Source organism: Macadamia integrifolia, chromosome 3 (genome assembly GCF_013358625.1).
Source record: "Macadamia integrifolia cultivar HAES 741 chromosome 3, SCU_Mint_v3, whole genome shotgun sequence".
Lineage (NCBI taxonomy): Eukaryota > Viridiplantae > Streptophyta > Magnoliopsida > Proteales > Proteaceae > Macadamia > Macadamia integrifolia.
The window spans coordinates 24,657,166-24,672,638 of record NC_056559.1 but is presented as its reverse complement, the minus strand read 5'-3'; the positions used below and the strand labels follow the sequence as shown (position 1 = coordinate 24,672,638).

The 15,473-nt window shown below is 39.4% G+C and overlaps 1 protein-coding gene across 6 annotated transcripts; it reads left to right on the top strand.

The window, feature by feature from the left end:
• The first annotated feature begins 469 nt into the window (after nucleotides 1-469).
• Nucleotides 470-12,835, top strand: LOC122072981 (pentatricopeptide repeat-containing protein At3g07290, mitochondrial). 6 transcript variants are annotated; one of them, XM_042637442.1, is made up of 6 exons: nucleotides 470-874; nucleotides 1,259-1,535; nucleotides 1,707-3,783; nucleotides 6,778-6,848; nucleotides 6,940-7,041; nucleotides 12,572-12,835. In XM_042637442.1, the coding sequence occupies exons 2-6, from the start codon at nucleotides 1,492-1,494 to the stop codon at nucleotides 12,576-12,578; spliced, it is 2,301 nt and encodes a 766-aa protein (XP_042493376.1). In that variant the 5' UTR covers nucleotides 470-874; nucleotides 1,259-1,491; the 3' UTR covers nucleotides 12,579-12,835. The 6 variants fall into 6 exon arrangements, 5 of the variants coding, with proteins under 5 accessions (XP_042493376.1, XP_042493377.1, XP_042493375.1 ...); XM_042637443.1 differs by having other exon boundaries at nucleotides 12,546-12,835; XR_006138618.1 differs by lacking the exon at nucleotides 12,572-12,835 and having other exon boundaries at nucleotides 1,707-4,501; nucleotides 6,940-7,005.
• Nucleotides 12,836-15,473: the final 2,638 nt, after the last annotated feature.

Below are 15,473 nucleotides of genomic sequence, written 5' to 3'. Positions count from 1 at the left end.
AGGTTGGCAACTGAGTGACCGAGCTACCAATGGGCGCTCAGAGAATCTTTGATAAAGGAAACAACTCATTCACCGATTTCACCACAAGGGAATCTACTCCTTGTCAACTATGTAGAGCCCAAGCAAGGAACGAATATTTCCTGTGCCAAAAAAAGATTCCTAACCATCCCTAAAAGGAAGGGGAATCCCCCATTGATCGGGATTTAGAAAGTTCTTACAATTGGAATAATTGCTATCTATGCACTTTCCAAAGACAACTCTTATTATTCTTAGACTCCTACCAACATTAGGACACACCAAGTTGGGACTCTCCATGACCACCTCACTCCAACTATAAATACCCAAGTAAAACTTCCTTGAGACGGATCAAAACTTTTCCATTACACTTAGAATTATTGTTTGTAAAGAGATCTAGTTTAGGCATCGAAGAATCCCTTGGATCAAATTTTTTTTTTTTTTTTTTTTTTTTCCATTTATGCAGTCAACATTTAGTAGATGAGCGGGTTATAGTTATAATAGTAAAACCACATTCAAACACAAGATTTCCCTCGCCTTCTTCCCTGCTCCACCACAACCGACTCTTCCCTGACCCACTCGCCTCCCCAGCTCCGGCCAAAACCCTGAAAACCCCCCGCCCCTGCGACCCCAAATCACTACAAGAATCAAACTTCAAAAGAATAAGGGATATTTAGCTAATAAATCGATGAGCTATATATAGGCAGATAATATCAGACAACAGGGCAGGCAGCGAAGTTATTTAGAACCAGAATCCGATGACAAAGCGAGAAAAGAGTTCTGCAACTGAAGGAGACTTTTTGGGATTTTCTCATTTTCAAAATTCAAACCACTCTCGTTCGTAAGCGCGATTTCGAAGGTCAGTCCCCCCTGCTTTTTCTCCCTGTCGAAATTTTCAAAGCTTCTTTGGCTTCTATTAATGGTGGAATCACTCGTTACTAGTCAGTTCCTCCTTCGTTTTTGGTTTCAATGACTTGAGTCACCCATGATTTTTTAATCTGCCACAATCTATAGTCATAAACCATCTTCATGTGCCCTAATCTCTATTCTCGTTTTGTGAAGGAATTGAGGTAGAAGATGGGTCACCCACTACTTAAACTTTTCAATAGTTTGGACCCATTCCTTCAAAAATGTTATAAAAATTATTTACACCTAGGTAGTTTTACCAAAACGGTTTCTCATTTCGTAGTCTATTATGTCTAATGTTTATCAAATGGTTTTCATTAATGAATTTTTTTTTTAGGCCATAAGAAAAAAATAAAAATGATACCAAAGAGGGCCGAAACCCCATATTCTATGTTCTCAAAGTCATGCTCTGGAACTTCTGCAAACCCTATTGTTGGGCTTGCTCAGTTGGTGCTCGTGAATTGCTGAAAAAGACGATGAGGGGCATTGGGGTGAAAAGCAGAATCCTCCTACTGATTGACTTAAGCGAAAACATTACTTCATTGTGTGATATTTAAAGAGGAAGAGTGGATGTATTATATTTCCAGATTAAAAGTCTCTTGGAGGAAACCCTTGTAAGTCTTCACAACTCTTTTTGTACTCCAGTTGAAATATATCTTTCTCTTGTTTCTAATGGAAACAATGTAATGGGTTTTGGTCCCTTTTGGGTCTTACTAATCTCTTCGATGTTCTTCTCTTCCTGTGTCTTTATGTTGATTCATATCAACCATTCGCGCTGTATTAAGAGCTTCATATGCCAGGGTGCCTTTGTTTATGCTTTCATCCCATTGTGTTCTTCGGGCCAGCGGAAGTAGGTCAGAAACAGTCAATGACCTTTCATATAAAATCTCTAGTTTGATTGGCCAATCAAATTGGGAAGATAACAAGTTCTTGAAGTCATTGGTTTCTCATTTAAGCCCTGATGTAGCTTCCAAGGTTATAGAGCTTCAGGGGGCTAACGTTGAACGCGCAGTTCAGTTTTTCAAGTGGGTCTGCAAGCAATCCACTTATTGCTATGATTTGGAGAACAGGATCAGCTTATTGAAATCATTAGTTTCAGCTAATCTGTTTTCTATTGCACAAAAGGCGATAATGACAACACTTAATGGTTGTGGTATTGGAGAAGAGGAGATTGTTAAGCTAATATGTGCATTTGATGATATGCGTAAGATGGGGTTTCGGCTAAGCTATCCTTGTTATAGCACACTCTTGATGACCTTAGCTAAGTTGAATATGGGTGTCCCGGCATTTTCTATTTATTCAAGAATGTTGGTTGATGGGTTTGTTCCTGATTTTATTGTTTACAAGACCATGATCAATGCCCTTTGCAAGAGTGGGTTTGTACAAGCAGCTGAAATGTTCTTCTCTAGGGTTTTGAGGCTTGGATTTGATCTTGATACTCATGTTTACACTTCCTTGGTGTTGGGAAATTGTAGGAAAAATGATCTTCCTGAGGCATTTCGGGTATTTGAGCTGATGTCTAAGGACGAAGGTTGTAGTGCCAATTCTGTTACTTACTCAATACTGATATATGGTCTGTGTGAAGTAGGTAAGATTCGAGAAGCTTTTCAATTGCAGCAAGAAATGATGATAAAAGGCTTGACACCAACTACTCATACTTACACCATCCTTATCAAGGCAATGTGTGATAATGGGTCAATTTATAAGGCTTTAAGTTTGTTTGATGAGATGAGTGGAAGAGGATGTAAGCCAAACTTTCACACTTATACCATATTAATTGATATATTATGCAGAGATGGGAAACTTGATGGAGCCAGAGAGATGTTTAAAAGGATGCTAGAAGATGGTGTATTTCCTAGTGCAATAACCTTCAACGCACTGATCAATGGCTATTGCAAAGAAGGGCAGGTTGTGCCTGCCTTTGAACTTCTTAATATGATGGAGAAAAGGAATTGCAAGCCTAACATCCGAACTTATAATGAGCTCATTGAGGGGTTGTGCAGAATTCATATGTCCCACAAAGCATTGTTGCTATTAACAATGGTAATTGATAATGGGTTGATGCCCAATACAATAACCTACAACATTCTTGTTGATGGATTCTGTAGGGAAGGTCATCTTGATATGGCTTTTAATATATTTAATTTGATGAACTCAGTTGGCCTTGGACCTGATAGTTTTACTTTCACTGCTCTCATTTATGAGTTCTGCAAGCAAGGAAAGTTGGAGCTAGCAAATGGGCTTTTATGTATAATGTCAAAGAGGGGAATATATCCGGATGAAGTGACATATACTGTCCTAATTGACAGGTATTGCAAGATTGGTAAAATTGCGACTGCATTTATGATTCTTAAAGAAATGGTCAAGAACAGATGTGCACCAACTTTTCACACATTTAATTCATTTCTTGATGCTCTCAGCAAAGAAAACATGCTACTTGAAGAACATGCAGTGTTTGGGAAGATGCTTAAGTATGGTTTAGTTCCTTCAGTAGTCACTTACACCATTTTGATTAATGGGCATTGTCATGCAGGTGATATTACCTCTTCTTTCAAAGTGTTGGAGCTTATGAAGCTGGTTGGATGTCATCCAAATGTCTATACTTATACCGTTTTGATTGATGGTCTTTGCAGAAACGGAAGAGTGGATGAAGCAGAGATGTTTCTGTTTGGTATGGCTAGTTCTGGAGTGTTTCCAAATCGTGTGACATACACTGTATTACTGAAAGCACATCTTAAGGCTGGAAGATTGGACCGTGCATTTGACATTCTAAGTGTCATGATCAAAGATGGCTGGCAGCCCAATTATAATACCTATTATGCACTATTGAAGAGCCTGCATTCGTCTGTCAAGGGTGTTGAGGTAAATGGAGCAAGTCCTAACCCTGTTTTTGATACTGGGTCATTAGCTTTGGAAGAGAATTATGATGACCGGTTCTCCAATCATGTCTTCAGGGAAATTGACATAGAAGATGCTTTTAAACTTAGAGATAAACTTGAGAAATGTGGTGGGCTTACTGCAGATATGTATAATATTGTTATTATAGGCTTTTGGAAGGAAGGAAGAATTGCTGAAGCCGATCGTCTTACCCAAGATATGTTGAAGCAGGGTCTTTTTCCTGACAAATCTGTTTGTTCATCTCTTATTGAACACCACTGTAGGGAGTGCAAATTTGATTATTGCCTTGAAATATTAAATCAAATTCTTGGCAGTGGTTGTACTCTATCGTTGTCATCTTGCAATCCTTTGATTGAGGGACTTTGTAACCAAGGGAAGGTCCAAGAGGCACAAAAACTGATTTCGGACATCTTGAAACATAACGTTGACAGTGGCATCGCATTTTCACCAAGTATAGAATTCCTATTGAAGAGAGATGAGCCTAATGGATGTTTTGAACTATTAAAACAAATTGAGCAACTGCATCAAAATGAGAGGCCAAAAGTTTAGTGCGTACTCTATTGTCTATCCACAGCAGTCTTTGGGGTTTACAGGATGCAATGAATAGCATGGATTTTAAAGCTTGAATGGTGTGCTGCATTAACTTTTATTTAGTACTTTGTCCTTCTGAATTTATGTGAAGGTATAGAATACACTGAAAGCGACCTTACTGAAGCATATCCTCTTTCATACCATAAATGACCTGTCTGATGATTAATTCCATTCTGTTTGTAGATGTCTACTTGTGTGGATAATATCCCAATGTAATAATAATGTCTAGTTTGAAAGCGAAAAACTTGCAGATTGGAAAGAAAAGTGGAGTCAATATAACTTTAGGTGTTTGTTCCTTCTCAGTGATGGCACTGAAAGCGACCACACTGAGCCTTATTCTCTTTCATACCACGTCCTGTCATGATTAATTCCATTCTGATCGTAGATGACTGCTTGGGTGGAGAATATCCCAATGTAATAATAGTGAGTAGTATCTTAACCTTCTAGTTTGAAACTAGTGAAGAACTTGCTGACTGGAAGCTTAAAAATGGAGTCAATATAACTTTTGTTTGTTCCTTCTCAGAGATGGTCCAGTGTGTAAACTATGTTGATTAATGAATTGTTAGACCACAGCAGTGGTGTGTGGGAAAGTAGATTGCTATGGTTCATGGATTTAATGCCTATTACAAATATATTCTTGTGCACTAAAAAATAAATAACTAACTGGTTTGTTCTATGGATATTTGATGCAGTAGCTTAAACAATTTATTTTGGTTGAAGCAGTAGCCTAAACAATTGAGTGGTGTTAGAGTCGCTCAACGATAGGAATCAGTAGGAGTATTGAGTCAAGTTTCAAGTCTATTTTAGTGTCAGTATTAGAATCCCATTAGGAGCTCCCCTCCCCGCCCTCCTCCCCGGGTGCCTCTTTTCTATATAGGAATGTAATACCATCATGGAGAATGGATTGAATGGATTGAAGTGAATTTTTTTGGCTGCTTCCCGAACTTTCTGGTGTTCTTCTTTCTTGTGTCCTTTTTACTCAAAATGGGTCTGAGATATTGTTCATAGGTTTGAATTCCTTTCCCATCTCCTGATGCTGTTCTTCTGTGCTTTTTCTTTTTTTGGATGAATATCTGTGCTTTCTTATTCCTTTGTGTTCCTTAAGCTTCTCATTCCTTTCTTAGTGTTATTTTTTATTTTATTTTTTTCGGCAACTGTTTACCAAACTGAATTGAGAAAGAAGTGATCAATCCCACTCACGATAAATACTTTTGGTCTGAATCTTTGGGAGAAAAATACTCTGCCGTAGTTAATCTGATTCATGCTGTAAGTTATTAGCCTGAGATCAAGCCTGATTTCTCTTCTACGCCTGGGTTGGTTTCAGGTAAAATTTATTACTTTCCTGGTTGGTTATTTGGACTGTTTCTGATTGCGTTCAGAAGGGCTAGCAGTTGTGATCTAGCACCTGGAATTTCAGGTCAATCAAATGTTTGTATGAGAGAGCCCTCTCATTCAAAATAGGTCCTACTTTACCGCTAGTTGCTGTTACGATCCTAAGGTTGAAGAAGGACTTCTCCCATTTACAACTAAGGACAGTTCCCTCCTAATTACACAACAGCCCTTGACCTTAACTTTTGTTTTATTTTGTCCCCTAATTCACTTTGGAATACCAGATTTGTCCTTTAATTTGATTACTGCTACATCCTTGATTCTGCTTCTTGCTCAAAGGGGTTCCTGGATAAAATTAGGAAATTCCCATTGTTCCTTAGCATTATCACTTGTGGGTCCATAGCGATGCAAATTTAAGGGTTTTGGAACCTGGGATTGTATCAATATCCTTAGAGTAAAGAGTGCTTGTAAGTTTATCATGTTTAATTGTCAGATATTATGGCTGGTAGACTGTCAGTTGTTCTCAATCAACTCTCAGAATGGATTCAAGGATTGCCATTGGATTATTGGATTCTATGAGTCATGTTTGTACTCAGTTGTCAAAGGAGTTGGATACTTAAGTGTCAAATGCACTTTTCACACAAAACACAGATATTATTTTTCAAACTGGAAAAGAAATGCAGATAATATTTATCAAGTATCTTTTTTACATCAGTTACCTTTTGTCATGCTACTTCTCATACTTACTGTGTAGTTTTTGTGCATACAAGCACTAAAGACTCAATCTAATTTTGTTTTCCTATGTAAACTGAAGCTTTTGAAATACATTTGTTGATATATTTGATCAACTTCTGGACCAGCATAAATGGCATTTTGTCCAAGTTGTGTGCAATAACACGTTTTATGTGTATGTCTCTTCAAATTTTATGTTTATGTCTCTTCAGTTCTTTAACCTGAAAGCAAGTTTGTGAGAAAGTTTTGATCATGTAAAACCTTCCTGATTTTGAATTCCTGAATTCCATACTACTCTTTTTCCAGGGAGGATACACTTGTTACTCAGTGAGTATCTTTCATCAATGCTATTGGCTTCTCAGATTCTGTCATTATGGGTAATCAACTTGTGAACCATTCACCATTGTGTTGGGTACTAAATACATGTTCATTAATGATGACACATGTTAACTGTGTGCCTGTCTTCAGTTTAACTCGAAGGTGGTTGTATTCGAAAAACTTTGATCATGTGAAACCAACCTTATTTCGAAGTTATGCTTATCCTTCTGGGGAGCACACACCAGTTTATCAGTGAGTACCTTTTATTCATTTTCTCTGCGACTCTGCCTCTTTTCCAATATTTGTAAATTTATTATGAGTGTTCAATTTCATCTTTCTGTGCTGTTTTGGAGTTGCAAATTAGGAATTTTTATTAATTTTGGCTTGTATTATGTTCTTAATGTCTTGATTTCCCCATTTGAGTTGTATTATATGCATTAGATAAATATCTTTACAGCTAATCGTTTGAAAGATGGATAGTTTTTCTGCTGCTTTCAGACTATTTAAATACACCTTTGTATGTTGGAACCAATGTGTCTAGTTGTTGATTTGAGGAATTGTGATTGGTGTCAATTGACATCAGATCCTCCTTTATTTATAGTAGGATTAGGTTTTAAACATACAATGACAAGTATGCCACTATGGACAGTTCTACCCTTATACCCACATTACAACACTTCCCCTCAAGTTGGTGCAAATATAATGAAAAACTTTATTACCAAGCCCCTTTCTAAGAACATCTGCTAGCTATCTCCATTTCTTACAAAAGGGATGCATATCAGTTCTTGCTCTAGTTTCTCCTTGATAAAATGTTTGTCAATCTCCACACGCATATTACGATCATTTTGAATTGGATTGTCTGCAATACTAATGGCTGACTTATTATCACAATATAACAGTAGACAATTGAACAAGCACACCCAGGTCTTGAAGAAGTCCTTGAAGCCAAAGTAACTCACAAATGCCGTGTGTCACAACTTGAAACTCAGCCTCTGCATTAGAGCTGGCCACAACTGCCTTCTTCTTGCTACACCATGTAACAAGATTTCCATCAATAAATTTACAATAGCCTGATGTGGATTGACGGTCATCTGGAGAGCTTGCCTAATTAACACCAGTATAGGCCTCAAGCCACATATGATCAGAAGGGGAGAACAAGATGCCATTCCCTGGAGCTGATATTAGATACCTAAGAATATGAAACACCACTTCCATATGAGAGGAATAAGGGTCATGCATGTACTGACTCACCAAGCTAACACCATGGGCAATATCTGGTTGAGTATAGGATAGATAAATAAGCTGCCCAACTAATTTCTAATATCAACCCTTATCAACAAGTTCACCTTCCTTGCTTTTAAGATTAATATTAACCTCAATGGGTGTATCAGATGGCTTACATCCTGGCATGCTAGTCTTAGAAAGAAAATTTAGGGTATATTTTCGCTGGGAAAGAACTACACCTCTAGTAGACCACGCCACATCAATACGAAGTTTTTCAAGGTCCTTGATTTCAAACTCCTTACCAAGATAAGCCTTGAGTTTAGAGATTTCAGCTGGATCACTCATAATGACAAGTTTATCATCCACATACACAATAAGGAAAATAACCTATTCACCCACCCTTTTAATGAATAGGGTGTGATCAACATTACTTTGTTCGAATCCAACTGCAACCATGGCCTTGTCGAAGTGACCAAACCATGCCTTGGAAGATTGCTTTCAGCCCATATAGTGTTCGTTTTAGTTTGTAGACTTTCCCTTGAGTTTCCTTGTTGGAATAGCTTGGAGGGATATCCATATATACTTCTTAAGCTAGCTCACCTTGGAGGAAATCATTCTTGACATACATACAATTTGCTTTTGTAGTGGAAGATTAACTATGTCCCACGTGCCATTCTTTCCAAGTGCCCTTATTTCCTCATCCATTGCATCCTTCCACTGTGATTTTGTAAGAGCCTTTTGCCATGTCTAGGGAGTAGAAATAGAGGACAAAGAAGACACAAAATCATGATAAGAAGGAGACATGGAATTATAAGACACAATGTTGGAAATAAGATGTTGAGTTACTGGATCCAAATATTTTGCGGTGCCTCCTAAGGTTTTGGTTACGCTTGCTTTACTCGGAACTATCATCTCCATGGCAAGCTTGATCCTAGGGGACTTGGTGTATCTTTGTGGGATACTTCACCACTCAGAAGGGATACGAGTGCTAACACCCACCTTCCTAACGTATGTTAGTTACCATGGATGTGGTGTTCAATGAGAGACAAGCTTAGTATTCATATTTGGAACTTCTTTAGGGGGAGTCTGTTGGAAGTGAAGAGGTACTTTGATTCCTCCATTTGATGGTCCATCACTTTCCTAGGTGGAAGAGAATACTGCGACTGAAAAAGGGACATAAGAAGATTCTGTATAGAGGGAACCCTAGTTTACTCAAGAGGAGTTACAAGTGTATTATCGCCAGAAGAAGTGAACCGACACCACTACCACTACCACTACCACTACTCCTATACAATCACAACTGCCCTCTGATCTAGAATCTACTCTCTTATCAGCTAACCTTTTCCCTCCTTATCTATTTCTTGATATTCTTATTGCTGTTCATAAAGGAAGTAGGATTTGTACTCAACATCCTATTTCCAATGTTGTATCTTATAATTCCCTGTCTCCTTCCTATCATGCTTTTGTGTCTTCTTTATCCTACCTATTCCATAGACCTGGTAGGAGGCTCTGGCAGAACCATAGTGGAAGAAGGATGCAATGGATGAGGAAATGAGGGCACTTGGAAAGAATGACACGTGGGACTTAGTTACTCTTCCATTACACAAGTAGATTGTGGGATGCAAATGGGTGTTTATAGTTATGCAAAAAGTGCAGATAGGACTGTAGACATATACAAAACGAGATTGGTGGCCAAAGGTTTTACTCAAGTCTATGGGATTGACTACTGGGAGACATTTCCCTCGGTTGCTAAGATAAACACAATTCGAGTAATTGTCTCTTGTGTAGTGAACTTTGGATGGGATCTACAGAAATTAGGTGAGCTAAATTAGGAAGTATATATAGATGTCCGTCCAGGCTACTTCAGTAAGAAAACTCAAAGGAAAGTTTGAAAATTACAGTAGACACTATATGGGCTAAAGTAGTCTCCCATGACATGGTTTAGTCACTTCGACAAGGATATGGTTGCAGTCTAGAATCAAACAGAGTAATTCTGATCACACCCAATTCATTAGAAGGGTGGGTGATCAGGTTGCTGTCCTTATTGTGTATAGGGATGATATAGTTGTCGTTGGGAATGATCCAGCTAAAATATCTAAACTCAAGTCTTCTATTGGAAAGGAGTTTGAAATCAAGGACCGTGGAAAGTTAAAGTACTTCATTCGTATTGAGGTGGCATGGTCTACTAGAGGTGTAGTTCTTTCCTAGTGAAAATATGTCAACCCGTGCCCTAAAATTCATATTTTAATTGAACAGATGAGGCATCGGAGGATACCAGTACCAATGAATACTAGGTAGCAGCGATATTTTTCTGTGAAGGGAAGGACAACCCCACTTGTACCTACTACTTGTGCCTTAATAATTGAAAGGGGTTTCATACATGGAAGAGAAGGTCAGTCTAAACCCTCACACTTCATGGGAAAATCCCTGTGCCTTAGTAGTAAAACATACAAGAGGTGGCGCCCAAACTGGAAACACCTTGAGAAGGCCCATTTAACTTAAGGTATCCATTTCCACACAAGGGAGACGAATTCAGCCTTCACCAATGAGTATACATGCCAAAACTGGGTTATTTGGCCATGGGCCCGAGCTCGGGCCCTCGCACCCGTGCGCCCCAAACCTATCCACAATGACGGAACAACTTAATTAGAGATAGATTAATGTATTGGGACACCCCAAGGTAGGCTCGTTATCCCAAATTATAACTTAAATGGCTATATATAGAGACTCTTGTCATTCATTTCTCTCTACCTACCAAGTTAGAACAAGAGAAGGAGTAGAAGAAGAGAAGGAGAGCAAGGGAGGAGGAAGCAAAGGGGGAGCAAGGATCCTACCAACTAAGGTAAGTTCCATTCACTCTACCCACTTCATACGCTAGTCTCTCTCTTATTTCCTCTCCTCCATTAAGCAAGCTAGAGAATCTCAACCGAAATCTCCCTACCCACATACCATGTACAAATTGATTTGAGGATTTGGTGTGGGGTACCTAGTTAGCAAGGTTAGTCACTCACATTGAGTGTATGGACCTTCTCCATAGAAAGCACCATCAAAAACCTCCAATTTGGGCAACCAAAAACCTAAAAATGGAGAAATTGCCCAAATTTCTTAAAAACCACCTTCCCATTTTTCAAGACTACCAATTGGGAGGGGGATTTAGTTTAGGGGACCTACCCTAGTAAGGTTAATGGATCAATTTGAGTCTATGAGCATTCCTTTAGGAAATCCTCACCTTAAACCCCAAATTTTGGCAATTAAAACCTAGAATAGTGGATTTTTCCCAAATCTTATTTAACCAACCATTCAAACCCAAAATTGGGTTGGGGAAAATGAAATCAAACACATGAATGGTGGTTTAGAATGACTACATAAACCATTGGTGGTCACTACATGAACCCTAACCGATATTCCCCAATTTTGGTTAACCTAGACTTGTAAAAATTAGGGATTTGGTATATTGTGTAACCCTATCTTAACTAACCCACTAAGCACACCAAATCTAAACTAATTGAGGTGGGTGAACATCCCCCACATATAAATTTGCCTTATAATATTAAAACTCCCAACTTGAGAACGATTCAAAGAAAAAGGGAAAAATGAAATGAAGCTAGAACGTGTATCCTAAAGTCCCACTTCCCTATGAATAACTAATTTACTTAACAACCTTATGTATCCTAGGAGTAGAACCAATAAGTGACAGGACAACGCGGCACGAGATCTGTTCACCGACACTTGATATTAGAGGTGAGGGGATTTTTTCGATTTTTTAGAATATTTACATCATATTGCATATGTGGATGATCATATCATTTTTCATATTATAATCTTGTTTCTTATGGAGAATGTTGATTTGGCATGATGGTATGAATTGTGGTTGTGCATGTGTGTGTGTGTGTGTGTGTGTGTGAGATTGGAGTGCAGGGTGGCCGAAGGTTGGTTCCGACATTGTACGCCCATAGGGTGTGTGAGTTAGTTTGTGATGTGACTCACTCAATCATGTTAGATTGCATTGGGGTAGGAAAAATAACCCGGATGCTACAGCCCCTGCCAGTGGGGGTTTATATATTGGCTAATTCTATCGTCCAACATATCGAGATTGGGGACGATTTCGGGTGAACGAGGTGGGGGTACTGACATTGTGACAAACCATCACGCGATGTTTGATTCGGTAATGAGATATATTATGGGGGATTATTAATAGGGGGTTTGCGAGGTGATCCAAAGGGGTTCTCCAGACCGGGACCTGCAGGCTCTTGTCTCACAACTAGCTTGTATCCTTGGGGATCGATAATGTACATTCGTGACTGAGGATACCACCTATGTTGTAGTAGCACCAATATCCACTTTGGACTTAGAATCTGTTGTTTAGAATTGTTTGCTAATAACCGGATCATGTCATTGCATTCATCTAAATACATTCATATTATTTTGGTTGGGTATTTATATTGTTTTTATTTCATGAATTGTTGTGAATGCTTGTGTGTACCCTTCACTGGGCTTTGTGGAAGCTCACCCCCGTTGTTGCCCCTTTTTAGATTTTGATTCAGCTAACCATCCGCAGTCTTTGATTGAGGAGTCAGCTCTCTATGGAGAGGACCTTTGGGACGAAGAGTTAGCTACACATGAGGACTGATGCGTATGTGACGACTGTGCTTTTGGAGCATATTGAAGATGAGAGTATCGTCTTCTATTTTTTATCTTCTTTTGTGTATATTTTTATGTGGCCCTAGTGGGAATAACTGAAATTATGAATCCACTGTGCAAACATTCTTTTTGATAAATATATTAAATATCATTAGATGTCACCAGTTGTGTACAACAACAATCATAACCTTATCCCAACTACCACTTGTGTACATATTTGATTATTATTATCTATGTGATTGTAGAATCATTTCATAGCTTTATGAACTTAAAGTACTGCATCGTGGATCTTGGATGGATTGTGGACACATGTGTGTGTTCATTTCACCAACCTTCAGGTAAGTGGAGGCGGGGTGTGACAAGTGGTATCAGAGTGCGAATTGGATGAAATTGACTGTCTTCTTAAAATAGGAAATTCCTATGGTGCCAAGGAAATCCTGTACACAAGTGGAACGATCACCCAAAAGGCAGCGTCAGACCACTAGATCTGTTGTTGACCTATCACCACCTTTAGAACCCGATAGGGAAGCAGTGGCCGAAACCACTGTACCGGGAGCCCCACCTACCCAACCTATACTATCTGCTCAGGATGTAACTTCAATCATAGGCAACATGTTACAAGGGTTGGTGCAGGGATTACAACAACAACAACTGGACTTTATGACAGGGCTGAATGCACAAATCAATGATGTGCTTTAAACTCGAGAGGGACATGCTACTCCACAGGCATAACCAGTACCTAATGTTGCCCCTGCAGTTGTTCCCCAAGTACAACAAGTCCCCACACCCATAGCTCAACCCACAGCCCATCCAAAAGGCTCTAATGTGCAATCTGCTCCATAGCCTGACATACCATTATCACAAAGGCAGATGATACCACAAAGCCAAGTTATGCTACCTATAGCTATGGATAATGTGAAGGTGATGGAAAAGTTCCAAAAATTTAGGCCCCCTTACTTTAGTGGGATTGCACAAGACCCTTTGGCATCCACCAAATGGGTGGAGGGAATGAAAAAGGAATTTTAGGTGTTGACCCTCATTGAAGAATATAAATTGATATGTGCCAACTACCAACTACAGAATGCGGTAAATGCATGGTAGAAGTCCACTAAGCCCATCCTAGTGGTATTACAACCCAACCTCACCTGGGAACACTTTAAGGTGACGTTCTACAACAACTACTTCTCGGTTAACTTGAAGGAGAGGAAGGAAACATAATTCATGGATCTGAAGCAAAGATCAAAGTCTATATTCGAATACCAACAAGAATTTTAGAAATTGTTCTTCTTCGCACCTGAGCATCAGAAGGGGGATCATGCAAAGGCCAAGAGGTTTGAGAAGGGGTTGAGACCCACCACTGGAGCTATGTTGGTTGCTCAGTACCTCCACAACTATGCCCAAGTGGTTAGGCTGCCAAGTCCATTGAAGTTAAGCAGAGGGAGAACTACCAAGCTCTACGAGTAAGAAGGACAATTGCACCTAGCAGATTTGGTAGGGGAACATACGCTATTGTAGCTTCTAGTTAGTTTAGAAGGCCAGAGGCAGGGCAAACTCCACCACCATCTAGGCCTACTACAACATAGTCACAAATGGCTCTATATAGGTGTTATGCTTGCCAGCAAATGGGGCACTTTGCTAGAGATTTCCCAGAAAGGAGACCAGGCGACCCATATGTAGCACCAGCTAGACCAGTGCAGCCATTATCAACAATCTATCCAGCTCAAGCACCACAGGAAGCTAGACCCCAAGGGAAAGTGTATGCACTGACTGCTGAGGATGCGGAGGCATCACCTGGAGTTGTCACAGGTACTTTGCTGATATCAATGATCCCTGTATACGTTTTATTTGATACTGGTGCATTACATTCATTTGTATCTCCAACGTTTACTGCTAAGATGAATATGAAGCCAAAGGTGTTGACACACAAGTTAGTTGTTAGCAGACCAATTGGGAGTGAAGTAGGATTGGAAGAGATATATGAGCCATGTCCCATTCAAGTCTATGGGTGGGACATGATTGCTTACTTGATTAAACTAAAGATGTATGACTTTGTTGTCATCTTAGGCATGGATTGGTTATCCGCTTACAGGGCATGTGTTCTATGTGCCGAGAAGAAAATTTTATTCAAACGCTGTGAAGGAGGGGAATTTGTTTACAAAGAAAAATGGTCAAAAAGTCTAAGAAGATAGTGATACCTGCACTCGAAGTGACAAGGTTGTTAGAACAAGGATGTGAGGCTTACTTGGCATCTATAGTGGACACAAATAAGGAGAATAAGCCTATAGAGGAAATAGAAGTAGTGAAGGAATTTCTAGATGTGTTTCTCGAAGACTTATCTAGACTACCCCCAGACCAGGAGATTGAATTTGCTATTGATTTAATTCCTGGGGTAGCACTTGTATCCAAAGCCCCATATAAGATGGCACTTTTAGAATTGAAGGAGTTGAAGGAACAATTACAAAATTTATTGGAGAAAAGGTTCATCCGACCTAGTGTGTCCCCATGGGGAGCACTAGTACTCTTTGTCAAGAAGGACGGGAGTATGAGAATGTACATAGACTACCGGGAACTCAATAAGTTAACTATCAAGAACTAGTATCCGTTACCCAGAATTGATGATCTTTTTGATTAGTTGCCAGGTGCAACCACATTCTCCAAAATTAACCTCAGGTTTGGTTACCATCAACTCAAGATCAGAGAATGTGACACCAAGAAGATAGCTTTCAGGACTCGCTATGGACACTACGAGTTCCTAGTTATGCCATTTGGGCTAACCAATGCACCTACAGTGTTCATGGAGTTGATGAGTAGAGTATTCC

Bases quoted from the DNA above. Each gene is read 5' to 3' on its own strand.
- LOC122072981 (XM_042637439.1), top strand. From the start codon at position 1,492: ATGTATTATATTTCCAGATTAAAAGTCTCTTGGAGGAAACCCTT. The intron at 1,536-1,706 runs GTAAGTCTTCAC...CGCTGTATTAAG, and splicing joins GTCTCTTGGAGGAAACCCTT to AGCTTCATATGCCAGGGTGC.